Source organism: Polyergus mexicanus, unplaced genomic scaffold, assembly GCF_030449975.1.
Source record: "Polyergus mexicanus isolate NDT 795.1 unplaced genomic scaffold, iyPolMexi1.0 SCAF_6, whole genome shotgun sequence".
NCBI lineage: Eukaryota > Metazoa > Arthropoda > Insecta > Hymenoptera > Formicidae > Polyergus > Polyergus mexicanus.
The window spans coordinates 793,303-819,371 of NW_027223326.1; the positions used below are offsets into that span (position 1 = coordinate 793,303).

The 26,069-nt window shown below is 29.9% G+C and overlaps 4 protein-coding genes across 11 annotated transcripts in view; 2 read left to right on the forward strand and 2 right to left on the reverse strand.

Annotated features, from left to right (window-relative positions):
* Positions 1–13,979, reverse strand: part of LOC138933819 (neuropeptide Y-like) — a 90,540-nt gene extending 76,561 nt beyond the window's left edge. Inside the window, exons 1-2 of one of the 3 annotated variants that reach the window (XM_070296838.1) lie at positions 13,942–13,979; positions 2,602–2,749 (exon numbers count right to left, since the gene is read on the reverse strand). The gene's annotated coding sequence lies outside the window, so the exon portion shown is untranslated. Of the gene's footprint in view, positions 1–2,601; positions 2,750–4,131; positions 4,235–13,941 lie in introns of those variants that run through there. The other 2 variants (XM_070296840.1, XM_070296837.1) reach the window with 2 other exon arrangements.
* On the forward strand, positions 4,456–13,807 carry Spab (space blanket). Of its 4 annotated transcripts, none has more exons than XM_070296836.1 (7): positions 4,456–4,546; positions 6,148–6,340; positions 7,954–8,074; positions 8,224–8,373; positions 9,024–9,112; positions 9,401–9,576; positions 10,943–13,807. In XM_070296836.1, the coding sequence occupies exons 2-6, from the start codon at positions 6,179–6,181 to the stop codon at positions 9,542–9,544; spliced, it is 666 nt and encodes a 221-aa protein (XP_070152937.1). In that variant the 5' UTR covers positions 4,456–4,546; positions 6,148–6,178; the 3' UTR covers positions 9,545–9,576; positions 10,943–13,807. The 4 variants fall into 4 exon arrangements, with proteins under 4 accessions (XP_070152937.1, XP_070152934.1, XP_070152935.1 ...); XM_070296835.1 differs by adding an exon at positions 4,987–5,015 and having other exon boundaries at positions 4,468–4,546; positions 9,401–13,807; XM_070296833.1 differs by having other exon boundaries at positions 9,401–13,807.
* Positions 13,980–14,811: 832 nt separating the features above from the next.
* On the forward strand, positions 14,812–17,946 carry LOC138933967 (zinc finger protein 737). Of its 2 annotated transcripts, none has more exons than XM_070297277.1 (5): positions 14,812–14,866; positions 15,048–15,083; positions 15,221–16,367; positions 16,458–17,023; positions 17,097–17,946. In XM_070297277.1, exons 2-5 carry the CDS (start codon positions 15,054–15,056, stop codon positions 17,712–17,714), a joined length of 2,361 nt encoding a protein of 786 aa, XP_070153378.1. In that variant the 5' UTR covers positions 14,812–14,866; positions 15,048–15,053; the 3' UTR covers positions 17,715–17,946. The 2 variants fall into 2 exon arrangements, with proteins under 2 accessions (XP_070153378.1, XP_070153379.1); XM_070297278.1 differs by lacking the exon at positions 14,812–14,866 and having other exon boundaries at positions 14,891–15,083; positions 17,097–17,279; positions 17,373–17,946.
* Positions 17,947–18,776: 830 nt separating this feature from the next.
* Positions 18,777–24,819, reverse strand: LOC138934416 (peptidyl-prolyl cis-trans isomerase FKBP8). 2 transcript variants are annotated; one of them, XM_070298123.1, is made up of 6 exons: positions 24,788–24,819; positions 21,210–21,273; positions 20,395–20,703; positions 20,127–20,323; positions 19,703–20,001; positions 18,783–19,574 (listed from the first exon to the last, which is right to left on the reverse strand). In XM_070298123.1, the coding sequence occupies exons 2-6, from the start codon at positions 21,243–21,245 to the stop codon at positions 19,258–19,260; spliced, it is 1,158 nt and encodes a 385-aa protein (XP_070154224.1). In that variant the 5' UTR covers positions 21,246–21,273; positions 24,788–24,819; the 3' UTR covers positions 18,783–19,257. The 2 variants fall into 2 exon arrangements, with proteins under 2 accessions (XP_070154225.1, XP_070154224.1); XM_070298124.1 differs by lacking the exons at positions 21,210–21,273; positions 24,788–24,819 and adding an exon at positions 20,965–21,037 and having other exon boundaries at positions 18,777–19,574.
* Between the last annotated feature and the right edge of the window lie 1,250 nt (positions 24,820–26,069).

Sequence of the window (26,069 nt, forward strand, 5' to 3'; positions counted from 1 at the left end):
TTAGATTTAAATTTAACTCGTTAAAGGAATCCTTAATACTTTCGATAATAATTCTTGATTTAAACATTATTCAATCTTGAATGCACAGAGGTTTCATCGAGTAAAAATCGATTTCAGAATAAATTGATTTCACAGTAAACCGAATTGGCACCGATAAAAAATTTCATCACCACGCATGCAAATTTTAAACTACTTTGCATGTATCATTGCGCGAATATATTTTAAATTATATATCCCATATATTTCTCTTCATATTTATACATCTCTGTCTCTGTCGGAGGAGCGTATTGTGCTCTGCGATACACAAGTACATAAAGGCGAGCTCAATGCCTTATTTATTTCCTTGTTAGATGTTATTTATTAAATACATTTTTATACTATAACAATATGTTTGGCTATTTTATTCATTACCAACACTCCGTGTATAAAAGATATGGTCGAGGATATTTTGATATCACGGTGCCATACATATCGAGAGGGGTGAACCTTTCGTTAAAAATAGCGGCAAATATTTTCCAAATCGATCGAACTTTTAATATCCTCATTATCATTATATATGAACAACGTCATCGCGGTGATAATGTTATTTCTGGTGATAATGCCATTTCCGGTGTTTCTCACAACTTTTCTTCTCGCTTGTAATTTGAGAAAGGTTACAGCGTTGATTAAAATCTTAAAACTGTAGCACGTATGTGTTATATGTTCGTTTTATATAAGAAAAATCGAAAATTTAGAATTAAAATATCGTCAGCGGTTTTACATTAATTTACGCAATATTTTAATCCTGTGCTTAATGATAAATGGGCGGATTATAATTTAACCTGATAACATGATAGAACGAAATATATTATCCGACTTGTTAAAATCTTTGAATGTAAATTCTGTTAAATATATTCATAAAATATCTACTCAAGTTCTTTCCAGAAAAGAAGAAAGCTCCTATATTGCAACTGTTATTAATGTTCCTCGTAAACTTTGCGAGATAAGCAATTATGAAATCATGCACAACACTTGTAGAAGTTAAAATGCATTTGTTGATTGCGCATTGTTGCATTCTTAAAAAATCATATAATATACATAATTTCAATTACAAAAATCGAGTGAGATCGTTAAGTAATAAAACTGAGTCAAGAAGAAATAAATTGGTTCTTGACATATAAAATTTAAAACAAATTTCTCGAGGAATTATTGTTAAAAAGTTATTTAATATATAAAAGTAAAAAATTCAAATAAAAAATAAAATTGTTTAATATAACCGAATCAGTTGGATTATTCTTTTAGGCAAAAATTCAATTCTTTATAAGCATCCACGCGTGAACGACTACAATGCTGTCCAGTGGAAAAAGATTGGCTTAAGTCAGACAAGCCATTAAATGGCGCGTCAAAATTGAATCCACCCATACAGCACTAAAGCTTGCAACAACATTGCTGCAATATTGCAATATTGCATATTGTAGTTTAATGTTGCAGAAATATTACAAAAAGACATTATTTTACAATATAACTTTAGCAATGTTATAGCAACATTCCGAAAATATTATAAAAAAAGTATTCAATAATCGCTAGTTTATTCGTTTACCACTATGCGGCGCATGTTACGCTATCTATTCCGCATTTAATTTTTAATCATGATGATTATATAGTTTACAAAGAGCGGCTAGTAAGATTAAAAAGATATAATAACTATTTTTATTAGCTTAAATTGTATGATATAACCCCAACACGAGGGGACTCAGATATTGGACTAAGAATTTTTTTAATAGTTTCCATTCTTATATAAAATCAAAAACTTGATAATAATTTTTTAACATGCAAAAGATACTTCAGATTTTAATAAATAAATTTTGAGATGATATGAAGACAAAAGAGAGATGTGAAAAAACTTGTATGCGTACATCCACCACAATCTTTTTGCATATCTGAATATTTCGGATACAAAGAGATTGTGAATTTACAAAATTGCAAATTGAGTTTTTTCTTATTTCTCTTAGATATTCTTTATCACTGAAGGAAGTCGAATGTGTACCGAAAAATTAGCAATTTATAATTTCGTTATTATTATAATACAGAAAATCTATATACACACTAAATCCTGATTCTTATCTGCCTAATTTCTTATTATTTTTTTCATATGTTAAAGATATTACGTCGATAAATATACATAAAACATTATTGCATATATATTATATTGCTATGTTGCTGCAATATTATATTGCAATATTTCTGTAGGCGGACATTTTACTGTTGCTGCAATATCATAACAACGTTGCAGCAACATTTCGTAATGTTTCTGCAATGTTGCAATCTTGCAGAAAAATGTTGCTGCAATGTTGTTGCAATCTTGCTGTGCTGTATGGGCAAGGAAAAATAAATTTCACGTAAATTAATAGAGATCTATTGCGTCGTAATACAATGCTTATTCCGTCACAATGGACGAAGTTTCTCGGAAGTTAGCGCGTGCGACACGCAAGACCGGAGTAACATTTCCGAAGCAGCATGCCTGGAAACGTTGGAGCGGAAACAAGCGTGGCGATTTAATGGCGCATGCATACACGTGTATGACGCGATCCGAGGATGCACGTATACGCTTCGCGTACTTACCTGCGTACTCTGGCATTTCGTTGCACAGGTGGTTGCATCGTAGACGGACGGTAAATGCAATTTACGACGTGCCGCTGCGGAAATCTATGTGCGCGTGTCTGGCGATTGGTTTTCCTTCTCCGCGAAAATATCCGCTGAGTGCCCTTTTCTGAAAAAAAGAACAATAATGTCATAATTAGATATCAAGCTTAATTATCAATTGAAAATTAATATTATAGTTAAGGATTTAAAAATTTCTCGGGGCAGAATGATACGTAAAATAAATATCGATAAAAGACGATCAAGTCTACCAAATTGGTCCATCAATTTATAAATGAAAGAAAATACACAAGAAATAAAACATACTTCATATCGAAATAAATATAATTTAATAAAAATTCACACTCTTTATATAATTATTTTATATATTATTGAATGCAATGTGTAAATTTAAGAAAATACATATTGCATACAGAAAATTATTATATAATTTTTAATTATCATAATTAGACTTTTTAATTATTTCTCCGTGTTTAGAGATAGGATAAATTAAGATTATTGTTATAAGTTTATAAAAAACTAATATAATAAAAAATAAGAAATTATATCAAGTATTTTTAAATATAAACTTTCCTTATATACGTTTTCTCTCAATATAAGAAAACAATTATATTACTGTTTTAATCAAAGACTTAAATAAACTTGAAAATTATTTCATATTTCAAAACCAGCTCATTTGAGGAAAAAATCTTGAACCACCTACAACCTCAAAATATTTCTCATGAAAAATTCAAATCTCTCTATCAATAAACTATCGGCTCAGGCTGAAAAGAACTGAACAACGGTAGGCAGCGTATCGCGGTCGTTTTTGCTTCGTCACTATTCAGTATATGTGTGAGAAAGTGCGCGGGGGTTCGCGAGCGAGTATATGGAGCAGAAGCGAGCCGCCCGGCGGGCACATCAGGATACCTTGGATCAATACGGCCAAGAGAGAACGAAACTACGCCGGTGGCGGAAAGAGCACGAGCTGAAGCGAGCAAAGATAAGCCCGTTGAACGATGAGAACTTTAGGTCCTGAGACACAAAAGAGATACAACACTCTCTCGCGCTTATCGAGGAACGCATCCTAAAATAAATATCATGACGAGCTTGAACAAAATCCGGCGACATACAAAAAAGCTGTCTTTAGAAAAAAAAGTTTGCAACAAACGAATTTACCTCCATTATCTTTGACCTTTCGCAGATCCGAATGCTCGTTCTTTCGCGAATGTCACAGAACATTGCGTTTCTTAAATTGTATTTACCGGCAAAAAGATATCCTGGAAGGTATTGTGAAGACGATTCCATATACTATACAGTTTTTCCATATGCTATAGGTTAAAAAAAATTGCGTTTAATCCATGTGATTTTTCGACATAACTTAAAGCTTTGAAAGTTTCCTTGTAAAGCCAACAAAAAAGTACTACATTAAAAAAAATAATTGGAATTTGTTTTCTTTTTGCATTAAATATCTATACAAATTTTATTTATAATAAAGAAGCAGACACGCACATACAACACGACTCAAGTAGCTAAAATACAAGTAGCTTCGAGTGGTTGGGATCGATCCGTTCAAGTAGCTCCTTCGGCCTTCTATCTCGAGCTGCTCGATAGATAGGAAGCTGAAGATCTGAATGAACAAAATGTCACGTAGGTCGTGATCGGGTGGCGCGAAAAAAAAAAGAGGAAGAAGACAGGCCGGCGGAGGGTTGCGCATGCGCCACCGGGTATATGCGCCCGTCTGACGGCAACCGGAACGACGTAGAAGTATAGATTGCCGAAGCAAGCACGGCACGGACTCAGTCCTCCAGTATACTCCATCGAAGACTTGTTGATCCTGTGCGGAATCAATCTATCGAGTGGTAGCCGATCCTGCCTGGCCGAGGTGCAAGGCGTCCCAGACGAGCTGAGGGTGCAAGAACGTGTTGTAAGTAAATTATAATTGGCTTAAATTCAATAATAAAAAGAGTGCTTTAAACGTTTAGAATGTTATGATACTGTTAAACGTCGTGTTTCGCCATAGTATACTCTATACGCTCCCCAAAAGTTGTCCTTGACGTTAAAATCTCCTCAACTCATCTTTCATGAATAAAGCATACACAATTACCATAGTATTAAGATATAACAAAAAAATAGAGTATAATAACAAATAGGGTTCAATTAATTGTCTTATGGAATCAAAGTTAAAATAGAATTTGAAAATATTTCTATATCTATACAACCTAATTAGTTTGACACAAAAGATGATTTAGCCCATTTAAAAACCTGAAAGTTTAATAAAATTTATATTAAATTCATTGATTACTGTTTTATCTACAACCCGATTAAATAGCGTGTATAAATGCTATGAAAAAATTTCATTTGCAGATGAAAAAGAAACAAGATAGAAGAAAAAAGTAAGAAGATTAATCGATCAAAGTTATTGTTAGGATTGATCCACACACACACACACACACACATACACAGCATGACTCGTATCTTACACGAGGCTATCATAAATTGTAATTTGTCCTTGACCAGAATATGAAAGAAACTTGTTATATTTTTCAATCTTTTACAAGCAATTTAATATCGGAGCATTTAATTTTCTGTTCTATGATAAAACGTATGAAACAATCATGCATATATATTTATTAAATAATGTCATGTTATGATTATCATTTTGAATATTGAATAAGTGCAATCGATTGTTCTCGTATTTAAATATTAATTATTTAATTAACATTGCAGCACAAAATTACACGCAACATCTAAGCCGCGATATCCCATCAACAGTAAATCGAAAATTCAAATAACAATGACGTCGATGAATTGCACGAAGAGTGCTCTTGTCGCTTTTATGTTATAAAAACCGCGTATTAGCAATCGCGAAAAGATAGCGTCGCATCATCGACATCTGATATGATAAACTAACGTAAAAAGGGGGTTCGATGTTAACGGCTAGCCGCGTCTTACGGATCACTGCTTACAGCAAAAACAATCAGGGATAAACAAAAATAAAATATGTTCGTAAGAAGTAGAAGAAGAAGAGATGATCGTGCAAAATTTCTTTCAATTCAAACGGATTAACGAATCTGTTTTCTCGCCCGATTTCAATTCGGATATTCTGTTATTAAAATAATTTCAAAAGTATTTAATCTAAAAGTTATACTACACATTTTATTCTAAAGATATTATATTATATAATTAAAATTCTTAATCGCTGGACTGATCATCGCATCGCAAATGCAATCATGTAGAATCTTCTAAGCAAATCTAATTTTAGATTGCTATACTACTGCTAATGTATTTCGTAATTAGTTGTATTTTCAGACAAGCCAAAAAAAGTAGATAATAAAAAGATAAAATTCTTTCTTATGTAAAATCTCATAAATTAAGAAATAAATCTCAAATAAGATTTGTCACGCTAAGTTAAGATTCATTTTTTAATAATGTTTAATTATACCGCAAATCTTTAATATATTCAATTCAAAGATTTAACGTAATGAACATTCTCTCTCTCTCTATCTCTCTCTCGAATAATTATAGAGTACCCGAAGATTAGTACATCTCCAACAATATGAAGGTATGTGCGGCGATAACGCTAGTGCTTGTAGCAAACACGGCATACATCGGTGTCGAGGCATGGGGTGGTCTCTTTAACCGTTTTAGTCCTGAGATGCTCTCTAATCTCGGCTACGGCGGTCACGGGGGCTACCTAAATCGTCCTGGGCTATTACAGGTATTACTAGAAATTGCGTATCTTTCTTATAAGAAATTACCCCGCGCGATTTTTCTGTATTCGTCTTAAAAACATTTAAAATATGTTTCGTAAAGTCTTTCGAATTAATCTTTTAAACATTCTTTAAATCTGGTTTTTTTTTTTTTTTTTATTAAAATCGACAAAATTTAAAAGAAAATCTGAAAGGTTCTCTAGATTTTTATTTTCAACGTTGAAAATATATTTAAAAAATATTTGAAAAATCAGATGATTTTTTTGGACTTTTCTCTATAACGTTTAAACGTCAAAGATAAAAGTCCAGATTTCCGGATCGGCCAAAAAATGATAAAAAAAAAAAAAGAAACAGTAAAAGATCTTTAATTTTTCTTCTTTGTTTAAACTATACGTTTAGAAGAGAGACAAATTTTAAAGAGAGAATCTTTAGATATATTTTAAACGTTATATTTTAACGTTGGAGATAAAAAATTTAGAACTCTAGACTCCTTTTGATTTTTTCAGACGTCAATTATACATCCTATCATTTGATTTAATTAGTAACACGTAGTATGGGTCACGTACGATCGATTTTTCATTTTCTATCCGCGTGCACTTGCACTTGCATAAACTTGCAAGAAGAACTCTCCTGTGGCCCCGTTTATTTCCCATTTTTCTTCATCTGCGAATTAACTTCAAGATTGCGATCCGGAGATTGGATGGGATTACCTACCCTCGCAGCGCGATACGTGCGAAATTACTGCTACTGTAAAAACTTTTACTGCGTTTCAACTAGTGATAAATAAATAAAACTATAACCGTTCCTCGGTTATATTCGAGAGCTCCAGAATATCCGCGCATATCGCACCATTTATGTTTACTTATTTACATAAGATAATCTCCTTCGTCGCATAATTAACAAGTCCGTGCTAACGAGATTCCTCTTATTAATAAACGCAGAATTATTATATTAAAATCGATTTATAATTGTTTTGCTATCAATGTGTAATTATTTGAACAATGTGCAAAGTATTCAATCAAACAAGTTTATATGTAAATAAATTCGTGAACGAGTCGAGTATTTATCATTTAAATCATATTCGACTTCTCTGTGGAGGAAAAACGCATCGCATAATAAACATTCATTATATGAAATTATACAAATATGAGTGAATAATACGATAGTAATACGACCTCGAAATTGATGATTACGTAAACAAGAATCAGCGAAAAAAAAGCTACTCGCAGATTACGTTGCAACATTTGGATCTTGCATACAAAATTCTTAACTACTTATCCGTATTTAATATTATTCAATTATTATTATTAATTTTAATTTATAGAATTCTCGATAAATATCGAATCGAGTTTCTCTTTTCTACCTGAATTTTTAGGACATCTTACATTCAATAAACATTAATACAAGATGGAATACATTTTTTTTTACTATCTCTCTTTCAATTTTTAATAAATATCACAATATATATATATATATATTATAAATAAATAATAAAGAATAATAAAATATTTCATAGAAAATGCGATTTTAATATTTGGTCTTGAATATTTACAATTCTAAATAAGATATTTAAAAAATCATAAAAAAGATATATTTTAAATAAAGCTTTCCTTCTTCTCAGGAAGGATATAGCGGTATATATGGAGAGGGAATCGAACCTACGGAAGAACCTTGCTATGACAGAAAATGCGTGTATAATGATCACTGTTGTTCAGGTTCCATTTGCGTGAATTTCGATGGAGGTAAATAAAGATAATGTTAATAAAAATTTCTAATAATTCGTAAAAAATTAATCAGATTTTCTAGAATATAATCAAAAATAATAAAGATATTATTTCTCATACGATATCTCATATTATCGATAAAAATAATCATGAGCATGATATTCCAGTTACTGGAACATGTGTCTACGATTTTGGCATGAAACAAGGCGAGCTCTGCAGACGGGATAGCGATTGCGAAACCGGCTTAATGTGCGCCGAAATATCTGGACGAGAAACGAAATCGTGTCAACCGCCGACCACATCGAACAAATTATACAGTGCGTTCACAAGCATATTTTATATTTGCAAAATATATATTAGGTTATTACAACTTTGCTTCCGCCGTTTTTTTCCCGAAATTCGAGGCTTTATTGTAAATTGCTTGTTGAGTCACTCCCAATGATCGTGCCAATTATTTTTGACTTTGACTCGAGTCTTCATTAAGTAATGCCTCCAATTCTGCATCCTCGAAAACCTTCTCTCTTCCACCGCTATGCCGGTCTTCGACGTGAAAATCACCGTTCTTGAAGCGTTCAAACCACTCACGACACGTTCTTTCGCTAATAGCGGCTTCACCATAAATATTTGAGAGCATTCGATGAGCCTCAGGCCGCAGATTTCTTCATATTGAAGCTGAAAATTAAAACCTCCCGCAAATAACGAGAATTTGGCTCGTAAACTGACATTTTCAATCGAGAATAACTTTATGACGCAGACACAAATCGACTAATGTTTCTATGGGGTTGTGTTGACAGATGCCCAAGTTTATCGCATGACGTCTATGATCTATTTATTTCGACCACTACTTACCGCTAAAGCCATCTATAGGAAAACGGCGGAAGCAAAGTTGTACACCTAATATAAAAAAAAAATAATGCCGCGTAAGATTATAAATAAATTTCATCAATAAATAATGTATTTGTTACAGATGAGGAGTGCGTTATGTCAAGCGAGTGCGACATCAGTCGTGGACTATGCTGTCAATTACAAAGACGACACCGGCAAACTCCTAGGAAGGTAATAGAAAATATATCTATTGTTTGAATTGTAAAACATGATTAAAAATATTATCCAAAAAATTTACTATTCTTAATAGATGATTAGCGGAGCTTTTCGAAAATCGTTGTCTATAAAAAAGAATATCGTTTTAATATTTACGTAATCATCCTCGATTTTCTTTGTGTATGTAAAATAAAATATAAATATCTTATTACATTGATTCATTAAAGCCTACTAAAAATAAAATTTTTCTTGGTACCACATTTTCAAATAATCTCTCTTAATAATTAAAAAATCTTTCGACAGGTTTGCTCGTACTTCAAGGACCCTCTAGTCTGTATCGGTCCGGTAGCAACGGATCAAATAAAGTCCGCGATCCAGTACACCTCTGGAGAGAAACGAATCACTGGACAGGGCAATCGTCTATTCAAGCGGATGCCGTTCGCCTAAACGTTCGTCGTACTTGGCAATACGTGACGGAGGTGACGTATACAATATAAGATAAGTTACAAAAAAAAAAAAAAAATCAAATCCTCCTTTAGTCGTTGTGAGATGATACCTAGATCTAAGTTTGTCGACTCGACATTATCTCGATCTCCTTCCTATAGACCCGACTCTCCTCTACGCCAACGATACATTAGGAAGTATGACAGTAGCGTAAAAAATTCATGCGGCGAAAATAAAAAGAACTAAATGTTACTCGGGAAGATGTTACTTGGGGGTTGTTTCTTTTTCGAGTATATAGAGCGACTGAAAACACCTATAACACATATCATACTAACCCGTCTCGTAGGTCTCTCTAGGAATAAGAGACACGCTAGCATAGTTGTGTTAAGAAAGAATGATTAGAAGTAAAGTATATACGGGACGTTCGAGAGAAGTTCCATTAGATGATTTATCTACCGGTTGAGCTTTCCTTTTGGATTATAATAAGAGATTAGTAAATTACTTAATTGTCCGTGATATAAATCATATGTGGTTATAGAGATAAGAATATAATAAATGAGAGTAAAGAGAGAGAGAGAGAGAGAGAGAGAGAGAGAGAGAGAGAGAGAGAGAGAGAGAGAGAGAGAGAGAGAGAGGTGTGCACAAACGAAGAAGTGAAGAGTCTTCATTATCGTCGCGGTGTCAATATTGACTGTTTTATTCTGTTAATCAACGATATTCTTATTACATTCTAATGTACAGAATGTGGGTTGATCGAAATTTATGTTTCGAAAATTCCGAAATAAAATGATATATGTGTCTTCAACGACTGCTGATACAACGATGTTATTGCATCGCAAATGAAGTTTTTCTCAACGAAGAAATTTCAATATCGATATCGCGAACGATAATGTTGTTCAAGTTACACGATGCATCGGATCGGACTTTTTAGCTGCATTTTTATACACGTTTATTTCGTTGCATGAGACGTGTCGCAAAGTTAAAATTTATTTTAGAATATATTTCAAAAATATAAATGACGCATATTGACACAGAAATAATTTTCTCTATTTTCTAAATTTTGTATACACATTCTATATGATTTTAAAATAGTTCCTCTATATAACAAAAAAAAAAAAGAAAAAGCTAATTTCCATGCGCTTCTTCATTAACGTATATTATGTTAAATACATGACAAAATAAATATGTAAAAGATATCGTGAACAATTCCAAAACTAATTCTATATCTTGAAGCGTTTTGTTTTGTGAAAATTTTTTGAACTTCTGTGTCATTTCATGTATAAAATATTGTCACAATAAATTGTCAAACAAATATTTGACAGAATAACAAAATGGATAAAATGCAGCTAAAAGGAATGGAACTATTGTCAATGAATTGCAAGTCGTGACTTATATTTTTAGTTGACGATCGTGAGATCCCAACGAGTCCGCGGATGCCAGCCAGTCTTGCAGGATGTAACAAGAGAAATACAATAGCGAATTTAAGGTTCAAATAAAAACAAATATACACGATTGGAAATAACATATTTATAAGGAAATTATATTTTCAATTTTGAAAACATATAGCGATCGTATTGCTAAAAAAAATGAACATTCCAAGTATATAAAATAAATGAGAGTTATAAATTAGCAGAACAATTTGAGAATCCATGAAGCCAATTGAGTCTTTTTAACGGATACTAAAAAATCTCGTTACCTATAAATTCGCTATTGAACGGCCTGCTAATTATTCAAACGCACAGATCGAGAAATATTCGTTCTCTTTTTTTTCTCATTTTACAAACGATTATCTAGCGAACGAAACGCGAAGTGTCGTTCCGACAGTCTCAATGGCGGAGAAGTATTTTCTACAGGGGGAAGAGCTGAAAAAGGCGCAAAATATCTTGTAATTCGGTCAATGTTTCAAGTTTACCCTTAAAAATCGTATTTAGACGTTTACTCGACTATATCGGACACATTTATCCTTATTCTCCTCTCCAAAAAGAACTTCACGCACACACATACTCTATCGGTATGTATATGTATTCGTAATGTAAATCGTATCGTGGAGTTGCAAAACGAGACATTTTAAAATCTAGGAGGATTACACTGTAAAAGATACATATCAAAGAGGGAGAAGTTTTGCTTTGCTAGCTTATATTCGGAGATATATAGTGTTAGATATATAAATATATATATATATATATATATATATGATAAAACAAAGAAAGAAACGTTAACTCTTAGTAAAAACAATATAAGTGTGCATATTGTTCGTTTAAAAAATGAAAATCCCGAATGAATATTTAAAGAAAGGAAACTATTAAAAAGAAGATCGCGGAAATTCCTCTGTTCAGTATTAATCGCGGAAATCGCTCTATCGCGTAATAATCTCGTGGAAATCGCTCTACTAGCTGTACTAATATTAATGAAATCGTAATACTAAATACATAATATATATATATAGTCTGTGGCTATGTGAAATATTATTCGATGGAAATTTGTTATAATATTAATCGTTATAACATCGTTTGAAAAAGCGCAATGTTAAATAATAATCGTTTGAAAGATCGATTGCACGATGTTTTAAGCATAATCGTGGGGGACGCAGTGTTAAGCGTTCTTTGAAATCACGTTCGCATACAACAACAACAACAATAGCAAATAACAACAACAACAATGCTCTAATCCCAGTATGCGTAGAGTACCTGTCATATCTGTCTTATTGTTGAGAAGGAAAAACTCTCAGCAAATCCTCGCTTTTCACGCGACTGGCGATGCTATGTGATCGCCAAGAGAGTCCCTTAAAGAGAATCTCTGATTGATATTATCAATCAATTATCTACTAGAATTCTCGAGTACTTCCCAAAGCGTTAATCTACCTGTGTAAGGAAACTCAAAACATATCATGCGAAATGCCTAATGCATTTAAGAGAGTTCTAAATATGAATGTTAACTACGAGATATAAATATATATATATATTACCTTATTGAAATTATATTTTTATCTTTGATCCATATATATATATCTAAGCTCTATATATTTACACAATATTCGTATATTTTCTCGAGGCGTATATATATATATATATCTATAAAATAACATATATACACAAACCCACACATATACACACACATATTCGTTCTATTATATCGCATATAATGTTCGAATATTTCGAGCGCTTTTATCGATTTTTTTCCTCTGGAATTGTTGTTCTGAAATTATGAATGTAAAATTATTTGCAACTATGAATCGACAGTCGATTATGTTGTATATATATAATCAATTTTAATTATTATTTATATGTATGCATATATATATATGACATCTTATTTCATATAATCTTATCGTCATAATCTATAACATTTTTTAAGAAATAATGATAATAAATGTATTTCAAACTTCCAAAAATTTTTACTCATAAATTTATCTCTATCTAATTATGTATAACACGATCTCAAATTTCCATTGTGTGAATAAAATCAATAATAAATATTCTAAAAACATTTCTTAAAATTAACTTTTATTATTACGTGTAAATATAAAACAAAAATTCTAAATAGATATTAAACTTATAATTATTTTTGCGATATATATATGCGTTTGTATTATATCTTCTCTTTAGACGCAAAACAATGGGCGCGTTCAAGAAACAAAACTGTTAAGCATCGTCTTGTCAACACTCGGCGTTGATTTGTTGATTCTAGAAGTAAGAACCAATCACGTTCGATTGCTGCTCAACGGTTGTGTCTCCACGCACCCATTATATCACAATTGTCTGAAAATATTTTATATATATTATGGTTTATATTATTCCATAAATATGTGTGTGTGTGTGTATGTGCTTGATATTATATAACTTTATATATACATTTTATCGAAAATCTCTGTTTCTGCTGTGAGAATATCTCTTTTCTCTTAGTCGGGCTAAGGAAACGGTTGAAATGTTATGAACTGCACACAAAAAATACATATCATAGTCTGTAAGACTCTTTGCCTTGTAAGGAAGTTCGAACGCATGTTCGCAAAACACAGAACATGATGTGGTAACGAATAGATACATACATATGTACGAGCTATCACAGGTTTTAAGGGAAATTTGGCCACTTGGTCTTGAGTCGAAAGTACCTCTGTCGTAAGAATTAATCCCAACGTAAAACTTTATGTGTATGACGTATATGTAAATGTATCGTTCAAAATTACAATACTTAAAAAAAGAGTTCTAATAACTAAATGTGAAATACATGATGGTGCATATGAAATAAACTGAATATATTTCTCTGTCACTCCTTCTGGCTATCAAGTGTTTTCTCCTCGAATATGCGTTCATATATGATCGATATTCTCTCACGAATTTATATTATTCCAGTCCACAAAATTGGCAATATTTTTTCTTTAAAATATATATTTTCGTACTTACCATCTTGTTGTTTTTTGTGACTCTCCGATAGACAATTGGTCAGACAAGCAATTCTGTAAAAAGAAAGGAGAATCAATAAAAATTAGACTAATATATATATATATATATATATATATATATATATTTAAATATTTAAATCATACAAATATATAAAAATATTGTTCGATTTTGAGAATGACAATTATACCTTTCATATTTTCATTTTTTATTTGGTTTTCGTAAAAATTAAAATAATCTGATAGAAATCGAAAGGAGTAAAATTCAACGGTTGTAGCGCTGCCTTTGGTTTGATCGAATCCATAAACATATAAAATACAATTCTTTCTATGTCAATAATACTTTTAGATCTCTACTTTTTATAGCGATTCGTGAATACGCAATATACCTTTTAGATGTAATATGCTCGTTGTATCTTCAAAATTATAACGAAAAAGTAAAATATTAAATCTGCAAAGTACGGAGCACGTCTTCACCTAACCACGATCTGAACACGACTGCAAATTCAAATACTAACGTTCTTCCGATCACTGATCAAAGATCTAATTTTTTCACTCCCTATATTTAAACTATACAACATATGGATGTGCTAAAATTAGAATGTTAAGACAAATTTTAATAACTATAAACATATACAATTATATATATATATATATTTATCTAATCTTCTTTTATTTATGTAATTAAATTTTTTATTCAAACATTTTCAAATTAATCTCTGCGCCTCACGCGGGGATGAAAGATGTTAGTGGTGCCATCTATCATTAATTTTATTATGTAACATTTTTCCCTGTGGATAAAATAGTCAAATTATCAAAGTATTTTTTGATAAGCTCCAGATGCAATATGTGTATTTACAGTATATATTGACAATTTGAATATCTTTTTCTTTATAATAACGCACAACATATGATACGTATATTTTAAGGTACGAGCCAAAAATGAAATTACTTTACAAATGTTTTCATGAATAATATCAAGAGAACATAATTCTTTGGAAAAAATTAACAAATAAAAACATAACATTTTTTGTTATGCTTGATAATATGACACACAATTATATTCTTATGCAAATATTTAAAATCTTGTCAATTGTCGAAACTTTATAGTTCTAAATGATGACGCTACATTTGTTTGACAATCAGGTAAGATATACATACGGAGTTTATTTTTACATGGAAGATTACATTATGGCTATTTTGTGTTACATATAACTTATTGACTTTGACAACTTATATATTATACTCGACAACTTTTATATTATATATTATCTGCCCTTTAGGATTATTCGACTTTAAACGCTATACCAAACATATGTATGGAGAATTGCGAAATTCGGAACTATGATTATTTGGAAAAATGCATCAGTAATCTCGAAAATAAAGATTCTGGGGTACTACAGAATACCATGAATACTACAGATATTGGTTTACAAGACAACTTGGATGATGTTAATTTGAATAACATTGATTTTCATTTTATGAAAATTGAAAACTTACAAAATGCCGAAGAATCTAAAACTTGTACAAAAAGCAAAGAAATAAGGCAGAAAAAGTCATCAGATGTTAATATTTCATACCCAATTCAAAATTTTAATACAGTGAATCTAGAGTGCAATACCTTTTCATGTAATTTAAATAAAGAATCAAATGATATAATAACTGTTAATAAGAATGAATCTTATACATTTAACAAAAATCTAACAACTCAATGTTTAGAAAAAAAGCCAATAATAGAGAATTATAATTATTCCACCAAACTTTACATAGAAAATAATAATGGAAATATACATCCTAATATAAATGAAGATAATAATTGTATAAATCAAAATGTCACATCAAGGAAACATGGAATTAAGATTGATAATCCTCCTCTGGAATTATCAGATGGAAATGAACAAGTTCAAAAGTGTGAACAGTGTCTAATGACATTTAGATATAAAAGACATTTGGATCGTCACTTGGAAGGTCATCAGAAAAATAATTGCTCTCATTGTGATGAAAAATTTGCTAGACGGAAGCATCTGGAAGTTCACTTATTCCGTGCACATGGAGAAAAAGTGATCAGGCATGCTTATTTGTGTGATGCATGTCCCAAAAGTTTCCCTAAACGTGCTCTCTTGAATCGTCATAGAGCAAAACATAACTATCAAAGTGGTAAAGTCTGTTCTGAATGCGGAGAAATGATAAATGCAGATATAGATAAGAAAGAGCACGAAGAAAATCACTGTAAAATGAGACAATTTAAATGCCAACAATGTTTGCAAACATTTAGTATCAAACAGACATATTTGTCCCATATTCAGAATCATAATAATTATAAATGTCCTAATTGTAATGTCAGTTTTGCATCAAAAAAGAAGGCACATGAGCACTTTAAGGCAATTCATGTACCAAAGTTAAACAAGTCAGAATCGATAAATAATGGTGGTAAATATTAAAAAAAAATTTTAAATATTAAAATAAAAAATCAATCTTCTCTCATCATTTATCTGAATGAATCTTAATTTTATGTTACAGGTCCATATTTTTGTGACAAATGCAGACATACATTTATCAAGAGGGACGACTATTTTCGGCATTTGAAATCTACATTACATCTAAGTAAAATTAATAGGGACACTCCTATACGAGCTATATTTTCATGTACATTCTGTTTGAAAAAATTAATCACGCAAAGAGCTCTGGATCAACACATCAGGCGTATTCATAAAGGTGAAAAGCGATTCGTATGTAATATATATGAATGTACATTTCAGTGTGCCAGAAGAACAGATCTAGATAGGCATAAACAGCTGCACATAGAAGAGCGAAACGTCGTGTGCGAGCATTGCGGCAAGACGTTTACCAGTATCAGTATTCTTAAAGATCATGTACTTTATATTCATAGTAAAGAGCGACAATTTATTTGCGAAGTGTGCGGCAAAGCGTTCAAGAGAAACAGTTTACTTAAAAGGCATAAATTGTCGCACGAACAACATCGGCCGTTTGTCTGTATGCAATGCAGCACCGCGTTTAAACGCTCCCATCATCTCACTCGTCACATGGAAACCTGTCATAGAATTATACTGAAAAAAAAGAAAAAGGTAATGCTTTTTTCAAAATAATCTCCATATATTTATCCATATATATCAAACACAATTATAGTTATGAATGCAGGTGGCAAAGCTCATGAAAACAGAAGATGGTCATCTTGTGCCAGTGCCAGAAAAACCAAACAAACTAGACTGTAATAAAGTGAAAAGTGAAAAAGAGTGTGGATCAATTGTAAAAAGCAGAAAGAAAGATTGCTCAATTACAAATATAGATACGCAAGTTATAAATGTTGATTCACCATTGAAAGTACAGCCACTATCAAATTCTGAAAAAAACTGTGAATGCTCAGGTCTATCGCTAGAACTAACGAATTTTTCTGTTATCGATTCTATTCCACAGGTTCTTTCATTAGTAGATATAAATACGGGACAAGTGCTTACTGTAGAAGTCACTGATCCAGAAGTTTTACCTACCGATGAGCTCATTGATCAATTTGGAACAAATTGCAGTGAAATATTGAATTTACCAGATTATCAAGATATAGAATTTCATAATAGTCTTTTAAGTACCGATCAAATGTATTGTACAAACATATCGGAGGACAATACAAATTATTCGGAAGTATCCGAAGTATTATTAGAAAATATCGAAGGTTCGTTCTCGCTTATAAACAGTAGTGGTAAGATGGAAACAATAGAAAATTATTTAACAAATGAATTTTCACCGTTTCTTAATATTTAAAGCAAAAAAGAAGAGCTGTACGTATATTTTAAATATACAGTTGCATTTGCTCAAATTTCAAATATACAATATTACATTTTATTGAACCCTAATGCAAAAATATTATGACTTCTTTTGTTAATATCAAAAATGTTATTAAATTTTATACAATATATTTTTTTATGTTACAAGTTTGTTTAATCTAACATTAGATAGAAAACTCCTATTTTTGAAGATGTATAAGAATATGTATTCTCTGAAACAAGAAAATAGGAAAGAAAATCTGAAAATAGAAAAGATCTTATTACATCTCATAAAATAAAAAACCTTTTAATCGTATTTTTAAAGCTGTTATTATATATATATATAATATGTATGTATGTATGTATATATATATATATATATATATATATATATATATATATATATATATATATATATGTATGTATGTATGTATGTATGTATATATATGTATGTATGTATGTATTTATGTATGTATATGTATGTATAAATTTAATTTAAAATGTATATATATTATCTGTTTTATCTTTTCTTATTTTATAAGAGCAAAAAATAAAGTATGTAAAAATATGTGTGCATGGTGTGACATTAAATATTTTTTATTTAATTTTATAGTAATATGTATTAAACGATTTTATTTATGTATATATGAGATTAGTTTTAAAATATATAAAAGAGAAAACATATCTCAACATGAAATTTAATTTTCAGCAATTTTTTAATATGAATTTCATATAAATAATTTCTCTATTTAGCCAAGCTAAATTGAGTCCCCTTTCTATTTTCACTACTTCACATTTGTTACTTGAAAAAAAAGTATATAAAAATAATTATTTTAATTTTGTATATTAGAATATGAGTGAAGATTATGTAAAGTCGAAAACAGAATTTAATCTAACTTCAATGCATGAATCAAGATTAAAAGAAATATGATACATACATAACACAATTGTATATACAACTGTATTGTCCATTTTTTCCTTTAACAGCATATTGAAATTAAAGAAAACTACATTTTGTAAATTTTAATTATGTATTATAAAATCGTAATATACAGAATATAAATGTGTTTCTATTTAAACCATGTATCACAAGCACTTTATAAAACATCTCACGCGTACCTAATGATTAAATATTTACAATGTAAATGTAAATAGTTTTCATAAATGATATGATCAGAAGAGGGACCAAATATTTTTTTGTCTTTATTCATTAAAAATATGTTTATATTAATTATATATATATTATAGTTATAAGTATTTAAAAATAAAGAATACATATAATTACAGATCAAGCATTATTCTGTTTCTTTAAATAAACAAAAAATTTGACATTTTTCATTACATATTATCTATAATTTGTCTTTATTAATTTTTATCACATATTATCCATAATTTTGGTTGGTTTTTCTTTAAAAAAAAAAAAAAAATTATGATACTACATACTTAAATCCCATAGAGACTCTGTTTCCTTAAACACAAAGAATTCAACATTATTTTTAATCATATTAACTGATGTCTTTATTTGTTTCTTTTTTTCTTTTTCACGAAGTAAATCTATGTATAAATATGCTGATTACAACAGCAGATGCTGCTCCAGCCAGCGTCCATAAAACTCCCTTAGCAAACTTCTTTTTACTTTTATTGTCCGCTTTCACATTCTTTGACGAATTTTTGATATCTTCAGTTACACCTAACATTTTACGGTATAAGTACTTTTCTTTTTTTGCATCTTTCGCGATTTTATCTTTTAAGGTCATTAATTCTGTGTTACATATCTTCATGTCTGGATTTAATTTTTGCATTTCAGTGAAGATTGCATAAGCTTTTGCATATTCACCTTTGAGTCTCAATATTGTTCCTATAATACGTACAATACATATACTTATTTGAATTTTTCATATATGTAAAACATAAATCAAGAATAAATACAATTTAAAAAAAAACTAAATAAATATAGTAAATATAAGATTAAGACTCTTGCATTACCTTTCCTAAATAATGCTTTCACATTTTGTGGTTGACACCTCAAAACATGTTCCACATTTTCTAAAGCTGAATCGTAGGCTTCTGTTTTAATTAATGCAGCTGCTAAATTATTGTGCACTTTTATACGATCCTCTAATAAAATTTGCAATTCAGTATCACTAAATGACTCTTCTTCCTCATTTTGATTCGTACCACTTTTTGTCGATGACAAATATTCCAATGCTTTCCGATAACATTGTAATGCAAAAGGCAACTCATCCCGAACAAACCACCAATTTCCACGCTCACGTTTCTTATTACTTTAGAAAAATAAATTCAAACATTATGCCAATAAGAAAGTTAAACAGATCACCAAGTTTTGTCCTTAAAGTATTTAATCTACAAAAATAACTTCCATTACATAATTTATAAGCAAGATTATTACCTTATTTCTCTTCTTTGGCTAATGCTTAATTTTTCTATCTCAGGCTCTAACTCTGCTGCTTTTAGTTCAACTGTGTATATAATAGTGGCATCAGGAGGTATAGGTTTTTTTCCTTGCTTGCCATAAGCAAATCTAGGATCAATTACAATCTCGGCAACTTCACCTATATCCATCAATACAATTGCTAAGTCTAATCCCTGTAACATATATGTCAATATTGTATTACAAACCAAATATTGACAAATAATAATAATAATATATATGATACCTGTATCACTTCCAAGTCTCCTAACTGTATCACAAGATTTTCATATTCTTCCACTATTTTATTGTCCTCAAGTTTACCAGTAATGTTTAATGTACATATATCACCTGTGTTTGGTCGTGTTCCATTTTCACCCTTTTTTATAACTGTCTTTTTCAACTGACCATTACCAATTATATCTACACAATCACCCACAGAATGATCATTTAAAGAAACTTTTGTTACAGGATCTTCAGCATCGATGTTAAAATTTAATTCCTCGCGAATAAAATCAGCTTGTGTTCCTCCTTGCGATATTATATTCTCGTCCATCTTAAACAAAAATATTTACTATAATTATTTAAAAATCCTACTTATTGTACAGCCATGAATTGAAATTTAATTGAATTTAACAGAAAAAATTCACGATTTATCGGTTATAATATCAAAATGCAATAATAATTACAAGAACCAGAAGATAATATATAGCTCAAATTTTCTATAATTGTAATGGATGTTTTTTTAACGTATAAAAATAAAGTTTAAAAAGAACAAGCGTCGTAAATAATTTATTTTAAATCATTTTTTTATTACTTTATAGGTTACTTAAAATTCTGAATATACTTGATATTTTCTTTGCTCGATATAAACTGACGATAAATATAGTAAAAAAGTTCATGCCTCATTTACAAAAAAAAAAAAAAAAAAAAAAAAAATCCAAAAGTAACAAATACAATGATGAATAAGCAATAATGCAAAGATGTGCATTCAACATGTGACAGAAACCGATTTAAATCGTACTTTATAAAATATAATTGATAATAAGATAAAAACCGTACCTTCTCCTGTTCGTTTTCGAATGTATCAACCGACATTGGAAACTCAATTTCTTATTTAGCAAGACTAAAATGATAAAGAATAAAACTGAACAAGACTTAAGATTCGAGATTACTCAAGAAGTAAGGATTCAGGAATAAGTTACTGGAAATAACTGGACATCATACCGATGGAGCTCGCGCACGCGTAGAAATCGTTTAAAATCTCAGAATTCAGAATTTTTTAATTTAAATTTAAATTTTTCCCATTTTAATCCTACGTCACAATCTGACGACTTTAGATCTCTTGAAACTACTGCCTATCGAGATAGGCGGTAATAATAATTGGCAATTGTAAAATCATACGCTCATTTTTCTTCTGTCTGATAAATCATGAAAGACTGTTATTTTCTGCAGAAAAGAAATTTTTTAAGAGAATGATTGATTTAACGATAAGTATCAGAGATCTAAATACAAAATAATTTATTACATGGAATTACACGAAAATGTCCAAAATATGCGTATAATAAAAAATTTATTAAAAATTTTCAGAATAGATAAGTTTCTAGCAACGATTAATTACGCGATATTTAATTTTAATAATCAACATACAATTGTGAAGCTTTATAAATTTTATAAATGTAAAGACTCGCGACCAAAGGGTCATTAATCGTTTTTAATTCTAGAAGAAAGTACTTATACTACTGGTACATTTTGCACGGACTTTTAAAGTTATTCAAATATTCAAAATGCAAAAATATAGACAAAGCTTCGATGGAAATCAACGATTAAATTATAAGATAAATTGTGATTTAAAAATTGCGAGCAAACACGACAAATAAATAAACCGACGATATTCGTAATATTCGATTGCGATACGCGTAATTTCTATAATAACCGAGATCCCCACATACACATACGAGCGCGCGATGTAATCACTATCATTTTTTACATACAAAGATATTTCGACAGACATTCGAGATCTGTGATATAGCATCCACCGCCCGATTTATTTTCCAATACGCCATTTTATACGAATGTCACACATTTTACGTTATATTCATATATATAATTTCGTATATAAAATAATATTCAAAGAAGCATAAAAATTTTTTTGGAATAATATACTCATTTGTGCATGTATATTAATTATATATAGAATAGTACATATATATCCAAAAACATTAATCCAAGATTAATGTCCTAGAGTAGCGGGATGTCCAGTATCTGCAAATAGTTTCTTAAAAGAAACTAAAAACTAATGTTAATATCCCATGTGCCTAGAAATAGTTGCTCAACAAAAACCAAAAAATATATTAATTAATAGTTAATTATTAAAATATATTTGTTCGTAACCATCATTTTTTTATCAAAAAAGTCAACGAAAATGGACAACCGATAGCAATTAGAAGTAACTAAAAATATATAAATCTATACATAATAGCTATATCCATGTTTAAATCTACTATTAAGTCTTCCTTTTTCATAAAAACAATAATAATAATACTATGATAGAAGAATGGTAGAAGAACACTTTTTAATGAAGAGAAGGAAATATATTTTTCTTCTAAAAAAATATATATTGTTTAAATTAATTTTTTCATTCGACTTAAAAGAAGCGTGTGACGCTCATCATTGTGTTACTACCGAAACCATTACTTTCAGGAATCGCCAGGAAAACCTAGGATTAATTCCAATCCTGCAACGAAAATTCCCAATTTTCAACAAATCACCGAACTAGACATCGCGGATGGATCTTACAAAAATTAACAAGAAATAATTCTTCACGATAAAGATCGTTTTTCGACTACTTGCCGGTACGAACCGAACAACTTTATTAACGTTCACCTGACGAGAGGGACAGCAATCGCGAAAGAACGGAAAAAACGCGGAAAAAATATGGTGTTTTCGCAGTATAATTTACAATATTAATTTATTTAACGAATATTTGATTGCGATACGGAATTCGTAAATACATCAATCAATTGAAAATAAATCATAAAATTTCTATTAATTTATTCGCGATTCTGCAATATCAATTTGAGAACAATCGTTAAGTTTTGTGAACGAGAAACTAATATTTAACCGTTAGTTTAACATCGAATCTTCGCACTCTTATTCGATATTTTTAATTTCCGATTTTATCAACGACTCTTTGGTATGAAAACACATATCGTTAAATTTATGTGTGTTAGAATTTCTATATATTGTCACTGTACGTATTTTTTTGGTAATTTTTCGTGTAATTTACAAAAGAATACATATTTTATATAATTTACATACAATTATAATACATATTTTATATAATACAATTATAATTTTAATATTACATTATAATTAAAATACAATTATAATTATGTAATTTACAAATTGATGATGCTATCAATATCAAATATATTCAATTTATACAAATATTTTATGATGCAAATAATATAATATTTTATAATATTAATTTTTTTTTAATTTTCCTGAAAATAAATTTAAATTGAATATTATTATTATAATGTTTTATAGTTTTCTCTTTAATGTTTTAATGGTTCCTATAGCCCTAACAATCCTACTTACTGGCTGAATTAGCAGAAATCTGAGATTTGGAGAATGTGTCTCTGATTTAATCACGTACCCTAACCGCGTGCCCTAATCGCGTGTCCTAATCGCGTACCTTAACCATATCTTATACCTTATATACCTCTCGCTACGCATTTTGGCCAGTATTGGCCGCCTATTTTGCGTAGCCTATATTTTTCGGGCCAGTTGGACCTACCTTCCGTTGCTCCTGGCCACTTTCTGGATCGATCTCTAATCCAGAGATCAAAAAAGGTGATACGCACTCCTTTTATCGCCGGCGAATAAGCGCAAGATTTTTCTTGCGCTTGTAAGGAGATAAACTCCTTCTTTTGACGTAAACGTTAACTTTATTTTAACTGAGACAAAGCCAAGTTATCAATCAAAATTTTCATGAAAAACTTATGACAAATTATGATAAATATATAAATTTGATCAAAATTTATATAATTATATATAATTTATATATAATAATATAATATATATAATATCAATATATAATATTAATTTATATAATAATATATAATAATGTATAATTTATAATAAAATAAAATTAATTTACACAACATTTATATGCCATTTATTATTATATTACAGGTAATTTAATTGATTGTTCATTTGGTCTCTCTTATATCAGTTAAAACAAAGTTTAAGAACAATGTCTACAAACAAATTCTACGATATGGATGAGCTATAAGATTGGCGCGTTATAAAAATAAGTCGCCATCACACGTAATAAATTATAAAATAATATAATTGATAAAATTACTAGCGTTCTTTATTTAATAAATCGTTTAAAATCAACAAATTAGAAACAAATGTTTCTATAATCTTCCTTCTTTAATTTAGACTTTAATTTACTTTCGCAATAGATGCAATGTATATCAAAGGAACTTATTAAAAGTTATTCAACTTGATCCGTTTTATCTCATCCATTTAAAAGTAACGGATTTATCTACAATCTACAATTTACTATTTACATCTACAATCTCTACGAATCCGTTACTTTAAAAATTAAATAAAAGTTTGTCACTCACCGGCACTGATGCGCAACAGCGGAGTTGTTGGTCTTGAAGCTACGTTGTCTGTAACATACAAATATAAAATTCAAATTATAGCAGAGCTTAAAATATAATTAATTTCAAAAAAATTATTATTTTACATGCCAAATTTTATATCCGATGCGAACGATAATAATTTTATAAATTCTAAATGAATTGTTTTTTCTAATACTAAAAATATATTATCGGATTTATGTAAAAGTCTTTCTTTTTAATTTTCTTTTGTTTAATTCATTTAAATAATTAAACCGAATTAATGCGGGTATGCGATTTTTATCAAACAGAATATAAATAATAAATACTCACCCATATGAGCCATTGTGCGACTCGTGGCAATGCTGTGTTGACACGCGACGCGAAAGCCGTCCGCGGCACGATGACAGCACCGACGACGCACCGCTACTTTATTGCTCGAGTGTCGCCGCGCGAATGATAATATGTAAGAAAGGAATTTGAGCGTCTCGCCCCACTACAATTCTATTCAAGTATCCTTGTATAAATGATAACAAAACCGTATACATAAACAATGTTTACGCGCGCCAATGTTTACGCCGCCAAGGCTATATACCATGTTAGGTATTATCCTAATTCGCTGCCGAAATATTTTATGTACTATAAAATATATATACTACATTACTGTTCGACTGTCACCGTGCAAATGATAATAAGCGCTAATGTTTACGCCGCCAAGGCCAAATACCATGTTATTGATAATTCGTTGTAATATTTTGTGTGTTATATCATATATATACGCGGAATATTAATGTATAAAAATATTTTAAAATATAGATTAATTTTTTTATTAAATGATTCATGTATCATGAAGCCTTTCGTAATGCTGATTATTCAATCCTACAATTCGATTGTTTGATTGCGCGTTTTCCATCCGGATTATATTTAAATAATTGAAAGATTGTTAAAGCATAAGAGAAAATATTTTTATTTTAGGTATCGATAGAAAAATAGTTATTATTCGTAAAAATCGCAACAAAACAATAATTTATAATTTCGATTTCTATCATTTCCATTCTTATTTTGAGACAAATTCTTACTTGTATTTTATCGGTTTAAAAATAATTTTAATGTATTAATGAGATTTTTGCAATTAAACTGACATAAAAAAACACGATGTAATTCGGATAATTTTTATTTAGATAAGGAAACAAATTTTTATCTAATTTTTAGATGTTTGTATTTAATTGAAATTTATCCGAATAATATCGCGTCTTTCGATCGGTCATTTCATTCGCAAAAATCT